The sequence below is a fragment of the Vanessa tameamea genome, chromosome 6 (assembly GCF_037043105.1).
Source record: "Vanessa tameamea isolate UH-Manoa-2023 chromosome 6, ilVanTame1 primary haplotype, whole genome shotgun sequence".
Taxonomy (NCBI): Eukaryota; Metazoa; Arthropoda; class Insecta; order Lepidoptera; family Nymphalidae; genus Vanessa; species Vanessa tameamea.
The window spans coordinates 5,903,119-5,923,082 of NC_087314.1; the positions used below are offsets into that span (position 1 = coordinate 5,903,119).

Genomic DNA, 19,964 nt, shown 5'->3' on the forward strand with positions numbered 1-19,964 from the left:
ATTAAGAAACTAAACTTTTAATCACAGTACACATATACTGTTAATGATATGTAATATTTTAATTAAAAATATACACTTTAAAAAAAAAACATTTTTTTTTCTAAATGTTTGTGTTCTATGTTATGCGTATCATACTAAATTGTTGTATGAATGAATGAAAAACTTAACACAAAACGATATAATTTGCGTTACAAAGGTTAATATTTCCAAACATGTATTTAAACTTGTTTATATTTTTTTATTTATATTTAATAAAATATATACTAAATACTTAAATAAGAATATTTAGATATATGCACAGTTCCCGAGGAATGGTACAAAATTATTAAAAAAGGGCAGAAAATGAGTAAAATTTTACCTAAGCTATATTGGTTGGAAATTGATCCCAAAGCGATCTCAGCGCGTAGAACTATCGACACATTAAACCATCCCTGAAGAATTCTACCCTCGATTTCGTTTCATCCTCAAAGTAAGAGATATCAAAAAATACATCCGGCCGGCCTTTTGGCGCTTTATTAAGAATAAATTTAGGGCCGCTGAAGATAAGCGAATTACAAACTTGTAGCGTTTTTATTATAATATTTTATTTATTTATTTAAGTATGTATGTATGTATCTAAGTATATGAAGTACGTCAACGGCATTATTTTGTGTTGTGTGAGTATATGGATGTTGTCGATGTATATTTTACATTAGGAATTTACAATTCACAAATGATCATAGATTACATAAATATGACTGCCGTTGTCAATTTTAAATACAATTCTATTCATTTTATGTGTCTATGTACTATAATAATTTCAGTCCACAATAATCCCCACAGACTATGTCAGAAGTAATAAATAATAATGATCGTCGGCAAAACAAACAAATATTCGATGATTACCCAATGTGAGTTAATTCTACAAACAACACTTAGCGAGTTAATTTTCTTTATTATTATTATTTTAATTAAAATCAATTAAAAAATGAAGAATAAACTTTAATTAATATTAATGCTTATTATTGATAACTATGTTATTAATATTAAATTTCAGTACTTTTTTATGACATATGTAGCGGGCGAGCAAGTGGGCCACCTGATGGTAACTGGTCACCACCTTCCATAAACAATGGTGCTGTTAGAAATATTCCAACCTTGAGAACTGAGATGTTATATCCCTTGTACCTATAGTTACACTGGCACAAGCACAAAGCCCTAACACCAAGCAAACAAATTTTCTTCATATTAATTTTTTTAATAAGCCTAAGAACTTTGTTCAATTATAAAAACAGACTTCATACACATTTAATTTTATATAAATGTAGCAAGACAATCGCTACCTGTCATGACCTACACCGCAGCAATAGTGCGCGGCGCCTATCTTCAGGCTAATGCATTTATGCAAGAGGCGCGTCGATCGATGGCGGCCGTAATTTTGCCAAATATTGCGAGATCTGTTTTATTTTTATACCGAGATCCTTTGTTCTACGAGCTTCAAACGAATTTGATGATGCTTTAAACTATACAGAGTTAAAGAAACAGTTGGGGAATTATTGATCTTTTACTAACATCGGCAATAAAAAATCATTTAATATATATTTTGTGTTTTAATATAGTTTTGTCGTGATTTATCCCTGCTGGTATAAAATTTAACAAATATATTATTCTCCTTTGTTTTGGCTGGGTAGGTGATTGGAAAAATAAGCAATGGTAGCTACCACAATATTGTGATTTTTAAGTGGTCGTTATAATACATTTACATTATTAAAATAATACATTAGTATAACACATTTACATACATTTCAAAGAAAATTATCAGGCCGTTAATGTCCCGTCCTGGAAAAACGGTTCGATCCTCTTGAAGAGCTGCAGCGCCAAGGAATTTCATGTATTACACGTATATTTAGGCTGTTTTTCTTTACTGCCGATGATTTATCAGCAACAATTTAGCACATGAAATCTCTAAGTTGCTTTCCCGGACCTGTAACCTTCGGTTATAGGCGTACTTAGCGATACAATTATAAAATCAAAAAAATATTATAAAATAAAATATTACCTTTTCATTATCATTTTTCTAACAATAAATTAAGTTAAAATAGACATATTTTTATTCAAAGAAACTTTTACTTTTGAATCATTAAGCGTTACCAGCATTTTTAAATGAGCAACCATTTTATCCACCGAAACTAACCGTCAAAATTTAATGTAGGCACTCTTATTAAAATGATCTAAAATTTATATTTTTGTAATTACAGTTTACTTACCCGTCACTCTAAATACATACAACAATATACATCAGTGTATGCTTAACCAAGATTACTTTAATTACAAAGTGCTATTTCTTTAATATTCTGTTTAAAGAGTCAAGAATTTTTAATAATTCGTAATACTTTGACCCAAAAATAAATTGTTAAGTTTTAGCTAACAATGTAACTTTTCTCATAGCATGTGCTCCGGGCGAAGTTTTATTTTTATCTTTTATAACAACGGAAATATAATAAGAACGGAAGAAAAATATCCCTGCGGTATAAAGATAATTTTAATAGAAATAAGAATTTTATTTTAGGCCTTATTGCTTTAAGCAATCTATTTTATAAAAAAACAGCAATATAAAAACAAACAATCAATAAATATATTCTAGATTTACAATTTCAACCTTTGTTTCCAACCGATTATTCCACGCCAAGTTCGTCATGTAAAAGCATATTTACTAATAAGTAAACGTTTATTGTTTTTATTTAGTTGTTTAGATACACAAAGTTTTATCATACTTCTCTAAATTAAATTAAAGATGGTTTAAACTTTTATTTTAGCTACGAACAAAATAAAACAAAATAAATAGAAGAACAGAAAACGCGAAGGAAAGTTAAACAAATGCTCTTAACAAGACGAAAGAAAATCCGATTTGCGAACGCATTTGAATAAGACGGCATTTGAGTTGGGAGTATTTTTTGTTGTTTTTCGTCTTACGATGCAAAACTTCGTTTTTGATAGTATTTATATTCTGTAACGACAATAACATCGTCGTTTCGAATTTTCTATTTCTTAAATAGAAATAGTTTTAGATACTGAAAATTTCAATAAAAGTTAGATACAATTTTTTTTTTAATACTATGTAACTTTTAATATTTTTTGCGATCTTGCATTTTCGAAATAGAAGCATATGACAATCTGAGAGCCGAGATGGCCCAGTGGTTAGAACGCGTGCATCTTAACCGATGATTTCGATTTCAAAACCGTGCTTAATTTGTGTTTATAATTCATCTCGTGCTAGGCGGTAAAGGAAAACATCGTGAGGAAACCTGCATGTGGCTAATTTCAAAGAAATTCTGCCACATGTGTATTCCACCAACCCGCATTGCAGCAGCGTGGTGGAATATGCTCCTAACCTTCTCCTCAAAGGGAGAGGAGGCCTTAGCCCAGCAGTGGGAAATTTACAGCCTGCTAATGTAATAAACGATTCGCCTTTGCACACTTCTTTGATAATTGTTTTACCAATTCAGAAACTTAACTCAAACTTGCTCACCGAAGATACATACCTAATGTATGTTGGGAATGGAATGCATCAGACCCAATGCAATGCAAAAGCACACATTCACAGCGCTAATAACGTTTTCCTTTTTTACCCCTTCGTTGCCAACATAGTAAGGAAAGGTATGCATCTTGCCCAGGTAGTTTGCTCAAGCGATCCCGTAACGCTCCCGAAAAGACGGAATAGGTACCACTGATTATTTAGTTGGTATTCCGGTACAGTTGGTGTCGATGAATCCCACATGACTCTCCCACAATGGAGCTAACACGTAAATGCGTTGTTCCAGCGGTAAAAAATGGGTTTGTACATCTTTCAGTACCATTATCTATGGAGGAAAAATACGGCTATTACATGTGGCATTATAATTTACATGTACTCCCCTATCTTCTTAATTTTGCTGTTAAACTTCCGTTAATAACAGAAAAAGCTACTAACTTTTTAATAAAGAATAAAGCAAATTAACGTTAATATGATTAAAGAATTATAAAACAGCCCATCAAATACGATATGCCTTAAAGCAATAACGAAAAACCTTCCTCCAAATTACTATCATTAAGCATTGTAATGTAATAGCGATTATAAAGCTCATATACGCCTGAATACAAAAGAAATCCCAGTCATATCATAACTCGTTAACGAAATGGACGAATATGAAACGTACTAATTACATCACAACTAGCGATAAAGCAACAAATTAGATAGGTGCAAAGAGAACCTGATTAAAAAAACTCACTTATTTATAATTTTCTGGGACAATCGAGTCGAATCAGAATCTGTTGATAATATTTATATAAGTTACAGTCATCGTTACACCATTGACACAATAGAAATAATAACATATTAAAAAAATACTGCGCAGATTTTTCAAGACAGCACGCCATTAATTAAAGAATATAATCAAATTAAATTGAGGCAGCAAAAATTAGGTACATATTATACATACATATTTTGTTTTGTTCGCCTGTTAAACTTAACTCCACGGGACCCCTTTTAATTGGGTAAAAAAGTTCAATAACCCATTGTGCAACCAAAGACATGTCTGACGCCATGGATAATAATTATAATTGGGCGTTGTTTATACGTGCATTATGAAAACTCAGTTTACACGATGAACAACATCAAACGTTTCATAAGTACATACATTTGTATGGCCTATAAAATTAATTATAAAAAAATTAAATTTACAATAGAAATGAATTCCCATCCATACTTGGATGTATGGCTTTATGCAAGCCGATCTGGGTAAGTACCAAATACTCACAATATATTCTACGCCAACAGAAATGCTTAGTATTGTTGTATTTTTGTTTGAAAGGAGAGTGAGCCAGTATAACCACAAGCACATTGGACATAACATCTTGGTATCCAAGATTCAAGGTTGCTTCGTACTAAATTTATGAAAATCGATTTAATAGATCAGCCATGAAAGCGCAACAAACACACAGAGCTACTTTCGATTTTATTATATTAGTACAAATGATCGTTTTTACTATTAATATTTTATTATACATAACTACTAACTATACATTTGCTTTATTTATTGTGCTCCTTCCCACATATTACGCAGTTGGTCCCATACCACGATGATGCCGCTTGTTGAACCTAATATAATAAATATTAACTATCAATTAATCCATCAAAACTTCAGTGACCATGGAAATACATTTGTGTGCATGTATTTTCCGAGGCTTTGACTTCATACCGAACCACAGGAATATGACGTACTACTGTTTGGCGTAAAATAAATATTTGATACAATAAGTAATTTAATAGGCGATAAAATGAAAATATTCCTGCTCCTACTAATATCTACGTTTAATTAATAGTTAATGTACGATTAAATAGTAATTTTAAAGCCTTCACATAATATTATTAACCTTACCTTATTACATTTAAATATTTTCGATAAAGATTCCTCAAAAGATCGCCACGTCACTTTATTTCACAAATATGGTGAGCTTGTTAATCGGAAATTCGTTCTCATTGTAAACTCACAATACCTTCGACATCATCAGTATAATGTACAAATAACAAATATCGCCTCCGTTTGTCGCACAAAGCGTGAAAATCCAAACATTTTGTTGCCTCGTCACCTTTATAACCGATTACGTTTTCTTCAATACAATACTTACAACTTGGAAATTTGTTGGATATGGCATTTTAATAATTTTGGTAATTTTACAACAACCCAAGTAGGAATTATTTATGTAGTAAGGAATCTTTAGGTAGTAAGAAGAACAATTTGCTTATAGGTTTATCAAAAGATAAAACACAAAATAATCAATGATTTGTCTCTAAATATATATGAATACTCAATTAAATCTTTAATATTTCAAAATGTTAATAATTAAAAAAATAATGTAACTTAATTTACTTTTGCTTATTTTATTTCTAAAACCTCTCTAAAATTACTGTCCTATTTTAATTATTTTGCTCATATTGATAAATATTTTTTTGGTTTCATGATTTTGACGAAAAAACCGTCAAATCACGTCGATTAGTGGCCGATGCTCTACGGAGCTCATTGTTACCGTCACCACAATACTCCAAACGATCTACACCGTTACACAATTCAATACTGCCCGATATAACGTCGTCATTTATACGTGTCAACCCTTAGGCTATTTAAGGGAGTAATAGGAAAAACTTATCACATTTATCTATGGAAATTCGGAAAGAAATCATATACTGAACTCATAGAATTTCAAGAAATGTAAAAAAAAATCTAAATATGTCCTGGATGTAATCAAATCCATGTTTTTCAAATTATTAATTATATTAATAGTTCCAATTTTATTCGTTTCAACAATGAATTTTCAAACAGAACCTTTAGATTTATCGACCAGGAACAAATCCAACAAAATAATGAACGTTATAGATTTGAAATTCCTCGCTGGACTAAACGATCACTTGGTGAAACTATATGAACGGACAAGTCTCGTCGACAAGAGAAACCCTTCGTTGACGCAAAGAGCCTCGAGTATGAAATCAGTGCTGCCGTGTCAAGTGTGTCTGAAGACCTTTGACCGCCCTTCGTTATTGAAACGTCACATGCGTACCCACACAGGTAAAGTGCAGAACCGCAGTCCACTTTTTCAAACCACATTATTATTATGCATATATATTCATACAACATTACAATTATTGTATTGGTGTTATTTTGTAAATTGTAATTAATAATTTTACAAATTCGACTATGTCGACTTTATTTAATTTTTTTCAAGGATTTTTCTGTGACTATATAAAGGTCGGATTTATATTTGTAATATTAATGAAATAAGCAAAAATGTTATATTTTACATTCAATAGTTTCTCGTAATATTTTTCATTTTTGTATTTATTTTGCAGACTCATAAATATGAGTGTAAATAAAAAAAAAGTAAAATCATAAACATAAATATGTTGCACATGAACTATTATCGAACAAAAAAAAATGTAATCCTAAAACTTAAACAATGATGCTGTCAGATAATAAAACATACAGGAATAATAGATACACCACAGACACGGACTACATATCTGTGGATTTACAAATATTAAAAAAAAACTCTCTTTCATCTATCCAAATTAAAAATCTATGATTGTTCCTATTAAATTGTAAGAATGACTCTTGCCTTATACGGTATACATTTACATTATCTACCAATGTAGGAAATATCATAACATGTTTTCTCTGATTTTATTCTTCTGATTTATTAATGTCTATTTTCCTTGTTTTACTACATTGTGATATTTATCTTCATTCATACGTACCTATTATATGTTTATATAACGGAAAAAATACAATGCTTGACAACCTAAATAAGTCACTCGCATTCCTTTTTATATAATAAATTATTAATTATTTTTTAAATCTTGATTTATCACGACATTAACGATAAGTCACCGTTGCCTCAACAGGTGAAAAGCCACATATTTGTAACGTATGCAGCAAAGGCTTCAGCACATCAAGTTCATTGAACACTCATCGAAGGATTCACACTGGTATGAAAGAAAAACTATGTTTAATATTCGAATTCCATTCAATACAATTTTTGCACGAAACCAATTAATTTTATTTTTTAAACCTCTAAAAAGCTGTCGTAGTCAAAGTCAAGTATTATGTTACATACGTCGTACGTTTATCATCAGGGTTATATTCCAGAAATATGAATATTATATTCAAATTTGGAAAAAATGAGATCATTAATTTTTAATTATCTACTTACCTTGTGTTAGTCCATCTTGGGTATGCGAGTCAAAAGATGTAATATTTTATACAATTAATTGCATCCAGATAGTGCGCTTATCACGAGTTTACACGCTTATTTTCAGATCATTTTACTCAGAAGCTGCTAATTAAGAAATTTTCCATAAATTATCATTTTTTATTCTTCGTTAAATGGTAAAATATGGTGCTTTTTAAAAAAAAAATTGTATTTTGTTATAGGCCACGTCGTTTTAAAAACAACAAGTCATAAAGCTTTGTGAATAAATAACGTATATTCTAATTAGTAGCAATTATTTCACAAGTCGATGTGTGTAACGATAGCCGATTTTTAATCTTTCACAAACACGTGTCCGAATCTATATACCTGAAGGTTACTACGCACATAAAATTATTCAGCTCCATATGTATGTATATAAAACGTCCAGAAATGAATAAATAAGTATAAAATAATTAAAAAAAAAAAACAGAATGTGTAAAAACATAATACAAATAATCAACCAAATTATACATAATCGTATTAAAATAAAATACTTCCAAGTTAATTTTAAAACACAAACACTACTTAGAATCACTTCATTTTAGATTAAAACACTTATTTTTTAATATTATTTCTAGTCTAGTTGTAAGAATAAAATAACCTCCCAAATGTATTGATTTATCAAATAATTGAGTTTTTAACTGATTAATAAAGTCTGTAAGTTTGAGGTAAGTCGATAATTTGGAACAGAAAAAAATATTCAGTTTTTCTTACAGGAGAAAAGCCGCATAAGTGTCCTGAATGTGGAAAATGCTTTACAGCCAGCTCTAATCTCTACTACCACCGAATGACGCACACTAAGGTTTACATTTTATTATTCTTATACTATAATCACGTGTGTATAGTGGGCCGTATAGTATAGCAAAGTGAAGGTCTTCTGTTATACTGTAAATTTTTTTTAAACTAACTAGTCAAAGATAGAGTGATAAACAACCTATATATGTATATAAAATTTGTTTTCTCCTTTTTTATTTTTTAAATATGTGGTTATTAATTGATATTGTCAATACAAAAAAATATAATTATTTAATATATTGCCAAGGTTGTTGTTGCAAATGAATTAAGCCTTCATTCATGCGCAATTAGTATTACCGGGAAATAAGTGTTCCCAGAACAATACTAAAAAATATACTACTTTAATACTTAAGATAGTTGACAGAACTGACTATTTTTTTTTTTATGATATCGCTAGGCGGACGAGCAAATGGGCCACCCGATGGTAAGTGGTCACTATCGCCCATAGACAATTGCGTTGTAAGAAATATTAACCATTCCTTACATCACCAATGCGCTACCAACCTTGGGAACCAAGATGTTACGTCCCTTGTGCCTGTAGTTTCACTGGCTCACTCACCCTTCAAACCGGAACACAATAATACTGAGTACTGCTGTTTGGCTGTAGAATATCTGATGAGTGGGTGATACCTACGCAGACGGGCTTGCACAAAGCATTGATGTAAAAATTTGACATTTCAACAACACGACGTTACAGAAGGAAACAAAACCTTTCATTTCGAGGAATATGAGTAGAGAGAACAAGTTGCAAAGAAGCTTGTAAAAGTATTATTTATACGCTGTTTAACGATGTTTGCTATAACATACTAATTAAGGCGTTATATTTCCAGAACAAGCCACACAAATGCACGTGGTGTACACGCTCTTTTCCCACGCCGGGAGAACTCCGTGCTCACGTCGCATCCCACGCAGGACACGGCAGACAATCCATAGATAATACATATAAACTGAGACAATCTGCAGGAAATGTCAGCAAACATGGCGACCTGTGGCCCTTTACAATACCCCCACCTCAGACTAGGTTCAAGCAATTGCACAACAATTTTGATGAATAAAATTATTTATATAACACATCTTTTTGTCAAACCTACTAATATTATAGTCGTCTTTATCTACATTTCAAAATGCATGTAAACCGAGGAGGCTAATTTTTTGCATACCGTAATGTAAAGTAACATAATTTAAAAAACCCAATAGCTATATAGTGTATTTGATTGAATTTTGACAAACATTGAAAAAATTGGTAGCTTTAAATTAGCTAGCAGTGTACTACTAAAACGACACTCACTACCACAACAAATAGAAGTGTCGATAATTTAGTGCTGTCCAAACGTCGGAAAAAAATAAATTATTCCTTATTAATTTGTATATAGTAGAAATTACTAACATAACAGTATAAATAGAGAACTTATTGAAAAAAATATATCAGAGTCAATTATCATCAAATGATATTAATTAAAAAGTGAGCGCTCAATTAGTGCTGGCCATTTATGAAGAGAAATATAAAAGAGTATTCCTTTTTAATTTTTAAATGACAAGATTGCTTATTGAACAGTATGAGCAGGAAACTTAGTAAAAAATTGTTTCTCTGCCCAAAGGTTACTTAGTAGTGATCGTTGCATTAGCGATAAAGGCGCCTATAGCATCTATTGTCAATTCCTAACTTATGTACCTAACCATGTAACCAAAGTATCTATGTAATTATTTAGTTAATTGGCGTGCAATAAAGTAATGACTTAATAGACACAATTTTGCGTTTCTGGTAAGCCGTATATGAACCTTTGTGTATGATTTATTTTAGCGTAATAATTAGGTTAGGTACACTTTTTGTGTACATACACCCAACGGATCTTTTTATTTTATTGCCACTAATCACGCTTTTGACCTTTCTTGAAACAAGGCGAAGAACGACTAATACCAAAATGTCCCAAATGGGAAGTTTCTGAGTCTTCGCTCTTCAGCTTTCGCGCGCTAGTAACATTTCTGCTTCTTTTTACATGTATAATATAATTGCTTGAAAAAAATTTAAATCGTTTTCATGGAGATTATCTGGTATAAGACGTTTGTTTCTTCTATGCGACTTACAAAGCTCTCGAAGTCAACTCACGAAGACGCCCCTCTCCCTGCGTTACCATAACCTAATTTAGATTTTTTTTATGTCTTTATTTTTCTTCTTGACATTAGTTATCCTACGCACTGTTGTCAAGAGTCACTCATACTAATACACGCCGACAATTTAGTATGGAAGGGCGCGCCTTCGTCAGGGAATAGATGTGTACAATATTATTTTTAAATATGAATTAAACCTACTCGATTTTAGAATATAGTTTCATAATCATTGCATTACCTAAGAGTAAAATGTTGGTCTGGTTCTATTAAGATTATTACTTTTTTTTTTTTTTAAATACTTCATATTAAATCTTTGCTATTAAGCATTAAATTAACTATTTAGTTAAAAAATTACTGTCGTAACTATTTCCGAATATATTTTAAGATAAATATTCATCATAGGTCTGTTAGTATATACCAGATTTTTCGCAAAGGATGATATTTTACATATAAAATATTACAGGATGTAACTAAATTAAATAGCCAATTACATAATAATAATTAAATATTTATTCATCATCATTTTGTTTAGTTTTCTTAACTAAATCATCGTCGAGATCTTTATCGTCATCAATTTTCCTTTTCTCTCCCAAACTAACATTTTCATTAGCTTCAACTTCTTTATTATCTTTGCTATTTTTATCATTTCCGTCCTCGTGGTAGTTATTCTGCAGCGCTTGATTGTCACTCGATGTGTCTACTCTCAGTAATTCTCTAAGAGCCATCGTGGCGTAACAACTCGTGGGTAAAGTCATAGTTAGGAGCAGGGCTTTGTATTTACCATCTAAAAAATTACAATCCAATATTAATCAAGTTTATACAATAGTAAACAAATAAAAAATATGATTTGATATACAATATATTTTAGGAAAAGGAAAATAGATTCAATTTTATATATGGGATAGAGCCGAAATGGTTTAATTCCAATGGTATTCTCCCGTATGTATGTCCACGAACCCGCATTGGAGCGGCGTGGTTGAATAAACAACAAACCTCCTCAAAAGGGAGAGGAGGCCCTAACCCCACAAGGAAACATTTACAGGATACTACTTTTATATGGGATAATAATCATAGAATAAGCAAAATTGTCCTTTGACTTTGCCAATGTTCAACTATCTAGAAATTGACAGCTTTAGGACGGTGACGGCCCTCACCGTCCGCGGGCGCGCTGCGGCCGTCGAGCAGGTCGCGGTCGGAGAGCAGCAGGTCGTGCGCGTGGTGCGCGTAGTGCGCGCGGCGCCACTCCAGCGCGCGCGGCCGCAGCGCGCAGCGCCGGTACCCGCCGCACATACTGTAGCTCCTGTATAGTAATAGTAACAAATATTATTGGCGCAAAAAGCAAATGTTACAAAGATAAGCTTATAATATATATATATATAAGGTAACAGAAAAAGTATGATTATAATTAAATAATATTATTAGCTAAGTACATACTCTATTTACATGTGGTTTAGCTTTTTAGAAAGAGTGAAACTTATTATTGTTTTCGTGTTTATTTTTATAACCTGTGTCAAGGATTGTATTCGGATTTTGTTTATGTACTCAAGGAAAAAAATATTACTTCAGACACTGGCTAAGGTTTGTAGTCATTGGCAAGGCCCTTGACGCTATGACAAGCACTGTTAGCTTATTTATGAAATTATAAAACACAAAATAATAAGTTTATAAAAAAAAATGTGTGTATGAGATTTTTGACATTTAGTTAATTAACACAGGAAGAAAATTTTAAAAGCAAACTTACTTATACTTGTGTTTCATGTCCAGCTTCAGTCCATCTTTCTCCAACAGTTCCTTATAATAATCTATCATGTTGGGCGGATATTCGACACTATACCCGGGCAGCGGTAGTACGATGTCGAAAATTGTGTATTTCCCGCTGTCAATGTCCTCTTGGGTCAAAACCTTTACCGGTATAAGCTTTTTAGCTGGAGTATCTGTTTGTTCAGCTGGTTTTTGTATATTATTTGGGGCGGTCGTGCTATCTTCGGATGGTTCGTCATTTTGTAAATCTGTTTGACTATCATCATTATCCGATTCTTCCTCTATTGCTTCTATAAAATATTGAAAAAATATTAGCCAATTTAAAAAAAAAACTGTTTAGTTATTTCTTATATGTTTGTTCTATTAAAAAGGATAATGTTTACAACTCAATGTCTGAATAATGTAAACATATCAAAATTAGTCTCTTTTGTTTGACATTAAATTTAGGTTTTAAGCTAAGGATGTAGGTACCGTACGTGCACAGTTCAAATAAATATCCCAATTTAATACTTTATATTTAAAAACGTTGAGAGCCACTGATCAATAGAGCCTTTGATCTTTAGCTGAACTTATGTGAAATGGACAAATAAAACGAGGAGTAATAAATGCCTAGTAGAGTACAATAGTAGTGCAAGGACTCGCTAACCGTCCGCGTGCCCGTGCGCCGGCACGAGGTCTCCCACGGCGGCTGAGCGACCGGCGCGGCGCAGGCGCTCCGACACCACGCTGTTCCAGACCAACGACTGGTACGAGTGGATGTACAGCAGTCTCGCGTTGCGCGCGACCTGATGACATTCAATACTTCATAATTGATAATAGCGGTACCGAAAACCTTTTCAATCGGACGTCACAATCGTTGTCGTACACGGAATGTAGACTTGTGTTATAGAGAGAAAATGAAATATATGCATTAAAGATCACCTTGTCTAGCGCGCCGAGCAGGTCGTGTGGGCGGAGCGCGAGCGCGCGCAACACTCTCGCCTCGTTCCCGGCGTTACGCGACACTCTCGTAAGCGCGGCACGCGCCCCGTCCGCGCGGTATGCCGACAACACGTCCTCGCACTCCGACAGCATACACTCGATAGCCTGCGGGAGGGGATTGTATATTTATCACAGGACCTTCGACAAAATCACATCAAATTTGGTGTTGAACAGGATATCGAATAAATTTTTAATGGACAATAGAATTCAACTTTGTCATATGTACAACATAAAATTATTACTCAAAAAAATCTTATTAATCAAGTTTAAACAACAGAATACAATGTACGTATGTCAATGTCTATTCTATATAAAATAAGTGAGTCAGTAAATAAAGAAATATTTTGTTTACATTTGGACAAACTCTCCCAAAGAATATCTTACTACCGTCCAAATATAGTCTACCACTAAAGCTAAAGCCTATAATACAACACTATTCCACTTTGGTACAAACTCACATCCACTTTAATTTTACTGTCAAAGCTCTGATAACAACATCGGAGACATATAAAACGAAATTGTTTTTATGAAAACATATTAAATACCATTTTATGTATAAGTATCTTAGACTAAATGTTTATGCAGTACAAAGATATAAATCAACATATTAAACACTTACCTCTTGAAAATTCCCCTGTAATAGTTTCTTTCCTATCTCGTAAGTCGGCATATCGATACGAGACCCGAACCTCTGCAGTCCGTAGTAGTTTATAAAACCGTTCTTCTGTAGTAACGTGCACGCATTATCGATACACTCGTCTGACGCCGTCACGTTCCGAAGACATATACGGAACCTGCATTGGCAAAGAAACGAACGTATATAAATTTACCTGTATGTATTTAAATTACTGAACATAATATATATACATATATAATTAATAAATATATCATTTATGTCTGAATATAGACTGGATCGAAAATTAATTTATACAAAAAAAATAGAAGCCAAAATCCTTAATTTATTTCTATGAAAACATTTTCTAGGTGACAGTGAATCTAGACAACACCAAAATGTTTTCAAATGCTTTACTTCATCTCGTCAAATTGCGATTAAAGAACTAAATTAAAGTAAAAAAAAAGCTTACACATTTCCCTTTAACATTCCCAATTTGAGGTTATCATTGCTGAAGCTAAAGTTCCCGACTCGGATTTCCCTCAAGTCCTTGCATGCATTGACTATCTTCCTGGGATCTACTTTACGCAGACTGAACCATTGTGATGTCTTCGCTCTTCTATCTTTGGTACCGGCGTAACCGACCATTGACGGCTTTATACTGTAATGTAATCAAAATATACTTTATCCAAAAGTGTTCACGCAAGCAATCGAATCGTCCAAACAACGGAAAAGGGAGTTCCTTTGCTTTTATTATTATTACATAACAGCAATATTCAAAATATTACAAGACATTCACTTATATCGAAAATGACTCATATAGTAATAATAGTAATTTAAACTGAGAGGCGCAGCTACTTTCATAATAATATTACCAAATTAATATACCATTTTTTTTCCGAAACACGCTGCATCTTGCAGTCTTCTCATTTATTAGTAAGTATAGATTACATTGTCTTTTTAACATTTTCATTAAGTTAGGTCATATGCTCATGTGTCATATGCTAAAGTGCACATACGTTTTTGTCTTTAATTTTTAAGCTTGAATTCACTCAAAACATAATTACAGTAATATTTAAAAAAATGAATAATTACTTTAATCTCAACCGATCTGCAATACGTTGTGCGGCTTCCATAGTGTCACAGTTCTCTTTATACACAATGAAGCGAACATACTCTCCAGGCCACACCCACTTCACTCTGTTGTCTATACGCACTGTAACAAAGTATATCTTATCAATCTATATATTGGAATGTTACACATACTAAAATTGCGGAAGATTCATCACTGGGTTGATCGCTTTTTGGAAGCTCATACAGATCTCGCAAATTCAGCAATATAACTTTCTTTGTCTTACCTAGACGGAAATTATATTTAGAGACAAAAATAATGTTCTGTTTACCATTACCTTCTGTCAAGGTGCTGCCAACTTAAAAAGCACTTTTTAGGGATGTGATAAATCTAGAAATGTAATATAATGCGATATTAAATGAACAAGCTAAAAGATTATGGTTTTACAATCTTAAACATCCACTTAGCTACCATAACCATTTCATACAATATCAGACACAAAAAACGACCCATATAAATCAAATTCAGAACATACACAACTGCATAATTATATGGCAAGGTATACTTTAATTTTAGACATTTTTTATAACCATAAAATATTGGAATAATATCATTTTCCGTCTCGCATTTTTAAATTTGGACTTAAACAATTTACACAATACACTGACCTCCTTTCCTATACTTCTCAAAGACAACAAACTTCTTATCATTTTCAGTGATAGTGCTACCAACAATGCTTTCACCAAAAGCTTTCTTAACTGCATCATGAATCTTAGTTCTCTCTTCCTTTGACATGCCAGTAACATCCACCTAAAACATATCACAATTGAGTTTCTAAAATTTTCATATTCATAATTCAACATCACTTTACAAGGAATCACTAGGACAGCCAACACGGGATTCAAGAGATAGGAGATAAGAGCCGAAATTATATCAGAGGCATTCCGAGTAACCTTAAGTTAAATAGATTAATTATTATTGTATAAATTAAATTGGAGATTATATATCTCATATATAATATAAATATAATAGACACGAGTGATTAGTTAGTGATACATTTAATAATATTTTTAGAAGAGTCACTTATCTTGTCAAATGTGACTACTGATTATAGTCTACTTTTGCTTTTGACCTGACCGCTACCATACATACATATATTTATTTCTTGCAGAATATTTTTAAAAAAATATAACTTTTTAAAAAATGTAATCTTAGCATATAATAAAGTAAACTTTTTTGCCAATGTTTTACTCAAATGAGAAACTTTAGAGAACTGCTGCTCCAGTTAAAGGAAATGGACAACTAAGTATGTTGTAAAATTAACCAAATAATTCCATATAATTATTCAAATAATTATAAAACTTACTTTTACTGGTTCGAGTTTTTCAGGAGATATAGCCAATTTATTAATATTGTCCCATGTTTCCATGGGAAGGATCTCTAAATTATACTTATTAAGAATCAAGTCTTCATCATCCACTACATCCTCATCTACAGGTGGCTCAGGTGCAGACAAATCAGTAAGTTTGGCAATTTCACCTTTCTCATTTATTTCAGACACTTGAAAATCTGAAAATCTACAATATTAACAAAGAATTTTACTATAAATAGTTACACATTTTTTACACATAATATACAGTAAATTGTGCGTAGTTTTATATTAATATATTTTAGAACGGTATTTTTTAAATATTTATAAGAACATCTTACTAAGTTAACTTTAGTATCTAGTAGCAAGTTATATGCAAGTTACACCATGTAATCTGCTACAAAGATAGTAAATATATCTTTACCTAGATTTAATAATGCCATTAAAACCCTCATGATCACTTAAATACTCCGTAACTCCAATATCTTGTTCCGAGAGCCTTTTGCTAGGACCATCGCGCTTCGTTTTTTGTATCCATTGTTGATTAAATTTTCTACCATCAAAGTTTTGTCTCGGGCCGCCTCGATTGAAACCACGCCAATTAGAACCTCGAAAGCCTCTCTGAGGCCAAAATCCACCAGAACCTCTACCTCGACCATGACCTCGACCCCTATTATTTCCACCCCGCATTTGATTGTAATTCCAATTATTATTCATCCGGTATTTAAAGTTACAAAAAGATAACCTAAAATCTAATTGCTTATATATATTTTTTTAATTTACTAATTAAACCTTATACATGTGTACATTGAGATATAAGTTCGTTTTATGTATTGAGTTGAATACTATTTTTTCTAGTAATAATTATTTGATGCAGTTGTTGCTGTTGTAACTATCAATAACTTGTTGACGTTAGTTCAGCGTTATTTAGGTTGATTTATTTTACATTTGACGCATGTGCTGTTTAGAATCTAAGTGACACTAAAATATGACAATTATGGCTCATTTACGTTAACGGTTAACTAAATAACTAACTACATAAATATAATATGAATAATTTCAATATAAATTATATTCCGATTTAAATCGAGTAGATTTGGAAAAAAACTATATAAACCTATTTATAGACTTGTATTGAAATATTGTTCTAAAACTTATATCTTATTCCAATTCAATTTAAAATTTGAGTCCTTACCGTACGTTCTTATGTACAACATACAGAACGACATGCCGTCATTGTGTATGTTGTACATATTTACTTTTCAGTCTTTTTTGTGGTATCAGCTACAGTTTATAATATTTAATAAATCACAATAGGCAGTTTCCGATTTTTTACAGATATAACATAAACCTATTACAAGAGAAAAATTACGGCAAAAGGTACATGAAAAACTTTGATGTTTTCATTTGAATCGGATTTAAAATATAAAAGTTATATACTGACGACTATGCTGCATGGTGAAATACGTTTGCCTTTGCTTCTGTATATAATACTAAATAATACATCAAATGTGACAGCTTTGCAAATTTTGAATCAAAAATTTGCAGTTGTCAATTTTGACAGAAAATTAGGACAAAAATAAAAGTTATTACAGTTCCAAAATTGAAGGTAAAAGTTGTGCGTAAAATTAAAAATAAGGTATACTAATTCACGATAAAATAGAAGCCATATAGAAAAAAGCACCTATTTTTTAAAAATAGTACATTTTCATGCAGTACAAATACTTAAATTTTAAATTATATAAATCAATTTGAGGAATTATATTTTCTTACTATATATCTTGTTTTAGATGGCTACGAAAACTATAGCAAGTGCGACTGTTCGGGCTGTAAAGAAACGAATGCTGCCTTCTAGAGCAGCTCTTATATTAACCCCATCAGCTGTTCAAAAAATTAAAGAAATTATGGCAAAGGAAGAGGCTAAAGGTTTTATTGGCTTAAAAGTTGGTGTTAGACAAAGAGGTTGCAATGGATTATCTTATACTCTTGATTATGCTTCTGCTAAAGGAAAACTTGATGAAGAAGTAAAACAAGATGGTGTGACTATTATAATTGACAAAAAAGCACAGTTGACATTATTAGGTATGTGTGATTAATGAGCTGATAATTTAAATATAATTTAATAGCAATATTAAAAATAAACTTGCTTTTGTTTTTTTTCACTATAAATAGATTCAAATTTCATCTAAAATTAATGATTAAAAATGAATATTATTCCACTATATTATTAGTAATGTTAAAATAGAATAATTATTCTATTGCAAAAATTATCACAACTCAAAGTTGCTTAATAATATTCTAAAAAATATATTAAATATTAATAAATTAGAACATCTATCAATGATATTTTGCATTTTTAGATAATCATGTAGATCTTTGTCTGTATACTATATAGAAATAATATTAAAGACAATGTTTGTTTTTAATTCAAGTATTTTTTTGTCTTATTATAGGAACTGAAATGGATTTTGTACAAGATAAGCTGTCAGCAGAATTTGTGTTTAATAATCCTAACATCAAAGGCACATGTGGTTGTGGAGAATCCTTCAGTGTATGAATAATCCCAAATTAATTAATATGATATAGTATTTTTAAAATCATATGACTGCTTTAAGCATACCAAGCATATATTATTTTGCATGGTATGTGAAAAGAAGTGTTCATGAATTAATTTTTAAAAAATCTAAAAAAGGCATTGTTGAATTTTTACAGTTATTTTTTTATTATATTTTATTTTTGGAAAAAAAACACTGGGTTTATTTTAAAGTTGCTTCTAATTTTCTTTTAAATATTAGTTTTGTATATAGATAGATATTGTGTTTTCTTGTATAGAATAGCATAATTGTATAGGTGTAGATTGCTGTATAGCATTTAGTGATAAGATATCTCATATAATTATGAATTTAGTTAATTGTAAAATTACCATCATTTTGTTTAACTTGTTTAGTTAATGCTTTAATTATAGTAAAAATAATACAATCAGTTAAGAAAATGTAAACCTTGTTTGATTATCACTGACCGCAGTCATTCGTTTCAAAAATGATCCCTTAATCCTGTTGAAAAATTTTGTTAATATGAAATCCAAACCCATCTTTAAATTTAATAATTTCCTTACTTTGATGGGCAGCCCCTAAGATTAGAAGTGTGGCTTTACAATCCAGATTTTAAATTCCAATTTTTGTAATTTCTAAAATAGTGTCTCATTATAGATTAGTTTTAATAAGGAAATATGAAGCAAAAATGTATAGATTTTCAAATGCAAATATTATCCACAACCCCTCTTTCGGAATATACATATGTGCAGCATTGAAAATGTTCCTAATCTGTGTGTATGTCCAGCGGCGGCCTTACCCATTGCGAGGCTCCGGGCCGTAGGTCTTTGCGAGGCCCCCTGTCCTTGGTGAAAAGTATGTATATGATTCGAAAGTAGGTCTGGTTGTTTGGTTTAGGTATTTGTTATGTTTGACGAGAGATGATAAAGTTATACAAATAAATAAAATTTG

At 31.5% G+C, this 19,964-nt stretch overlaps 3 protein-coding genes across 5 annotated transcripts in view; 2 read left to right on the forward strand and 1 right to left on the reverse strand.

Moving 5' to 3' along the window:
* LOC113393428 (iron-sulfur cluster assembly 1 homolog, mitochondrial) overlaps positions 1–19,423 on the forward strand; it is a 71,812-nt gene extending 52,389 nt beyond the window's left edge. The window contains exons 1-3 of one of the 3 annotated variants that reach the window (XM_026630299.2): positions 17,951–18,100; positions 18,252–18,543; positions 18,915–19,414. In XM_026630299.2, coding sequence (XP_026486084.1) covers positions 18,252–18,543; positions 18,915–19,018 — 396 coding nt within the window. In that variant the 5' untranslated portion in view covers positions 17,951–18,100 and the 3' untranslated portion in view covers positions 19,019–19,414. Of the gene's footprint in view, positions 1–17,950; positions 18,101–18,234; positions 18,544–18,914 lie in introns of those variants that run through there. The other 2 variants (XM_026630298.2, XM_064215174.1) reach the window with 2 other exon arrangements.
* On the forward strand, positions 6,323–9,611 carry LOC113393347 (putative zinc finger protein 833). The gene is made up of 4 exons (XM_026630193.2): positions 6,323–6,581; positions 7,415–7,498; positions 8,478–8,563; positions 9,387–9,611. Exons 1-4 carry the CDS (start codon positions 6,323–6,325, stop codon positions 9,609–9,611), a joined length of 654 nt encoding a protein of 217 aa, XP_026485978.2.
* Positions 11,158–17,409, reverse strand: LOC113393280 (pseudouridylate synthase 7 homolog). The gene is made up of 11 exons (XM_026630087.2): positions 16,886–17,409; positions 16,459–16,669; positions 15,761–15,902; positions 15,116–15,236; positions 14,493–14,681; positions 14,027–14,201; positions 13,348–13,512; positions 13,073–13,211; positions 12,407–12,716; positions 11,820–11,965; positions 11,158–11,449 (listed from the first exon to the last, which is right to left on the reverse strand). The coding sequence occupies exons 1-11, from the start codon at positions 17,176–17,178 to the stop codon at positions 11,175–11,177; spliced, it is 2,166 nt and encodes a 721-aa protein (XP_026485872.2). The 5' UTR covers positions 17,179–17,409; the 3' UTR covers positions 11,158–11,174.
* Positions 19,424–19,964: the final 541 nt, after the last annotated feature.

What these genes read in the sequence shown, in the direction of transcription:
- LOC113393280 (XM_026630087.2), bottom strand. Translation starts at nt 17,178, where the DNA reads ATGAATAATAATTGGAATTACAATCAAATGCGGGGTGGAAATAATAGG. An exon ending in GCAGATCGGTTGAGATTAAA is followed by an intron (nt 14,682 to 15,115) that starts GTAATTATTCAT and finishes ATTACATTACAG; the next exon opens with TATAAAGCCGTCAATGGTCG. An exon ending in TACAGGGGAATTTTCAAGAG is followed by an intron (nt 13,513 to 14,026) that starts GTAAGTGTTTAA and finishes CCCCTCCCGCAG; the next exon opens with GCTATCGAGTGTATGCTGTC.
- LOC113393347 (XM_026630193.2), top strand. Translation starts at nt 6,323, where the DNA reads ATGAATTTTCAAACAGAACCTTTAGATTTATCGACCAGGAACAAATCC. An exon ending in TCATCGAAGGATTCACACTG is followed by an intron (nt 7,499 to 8,477) that starts GTATGAAAGAAA and finishes TTTTTCTTACAG; the next exon opens with GAGAAAAGCCGCATAAGTGT. An exon ending in ACCGAATGACGCACACTAAG is followed by an intron (nt 8,564 to 9,386) that starts GTTTACATTTTA and finishes TTATATTTCCAG; the next exon opens with AACAAGCCACACAAATGCAC.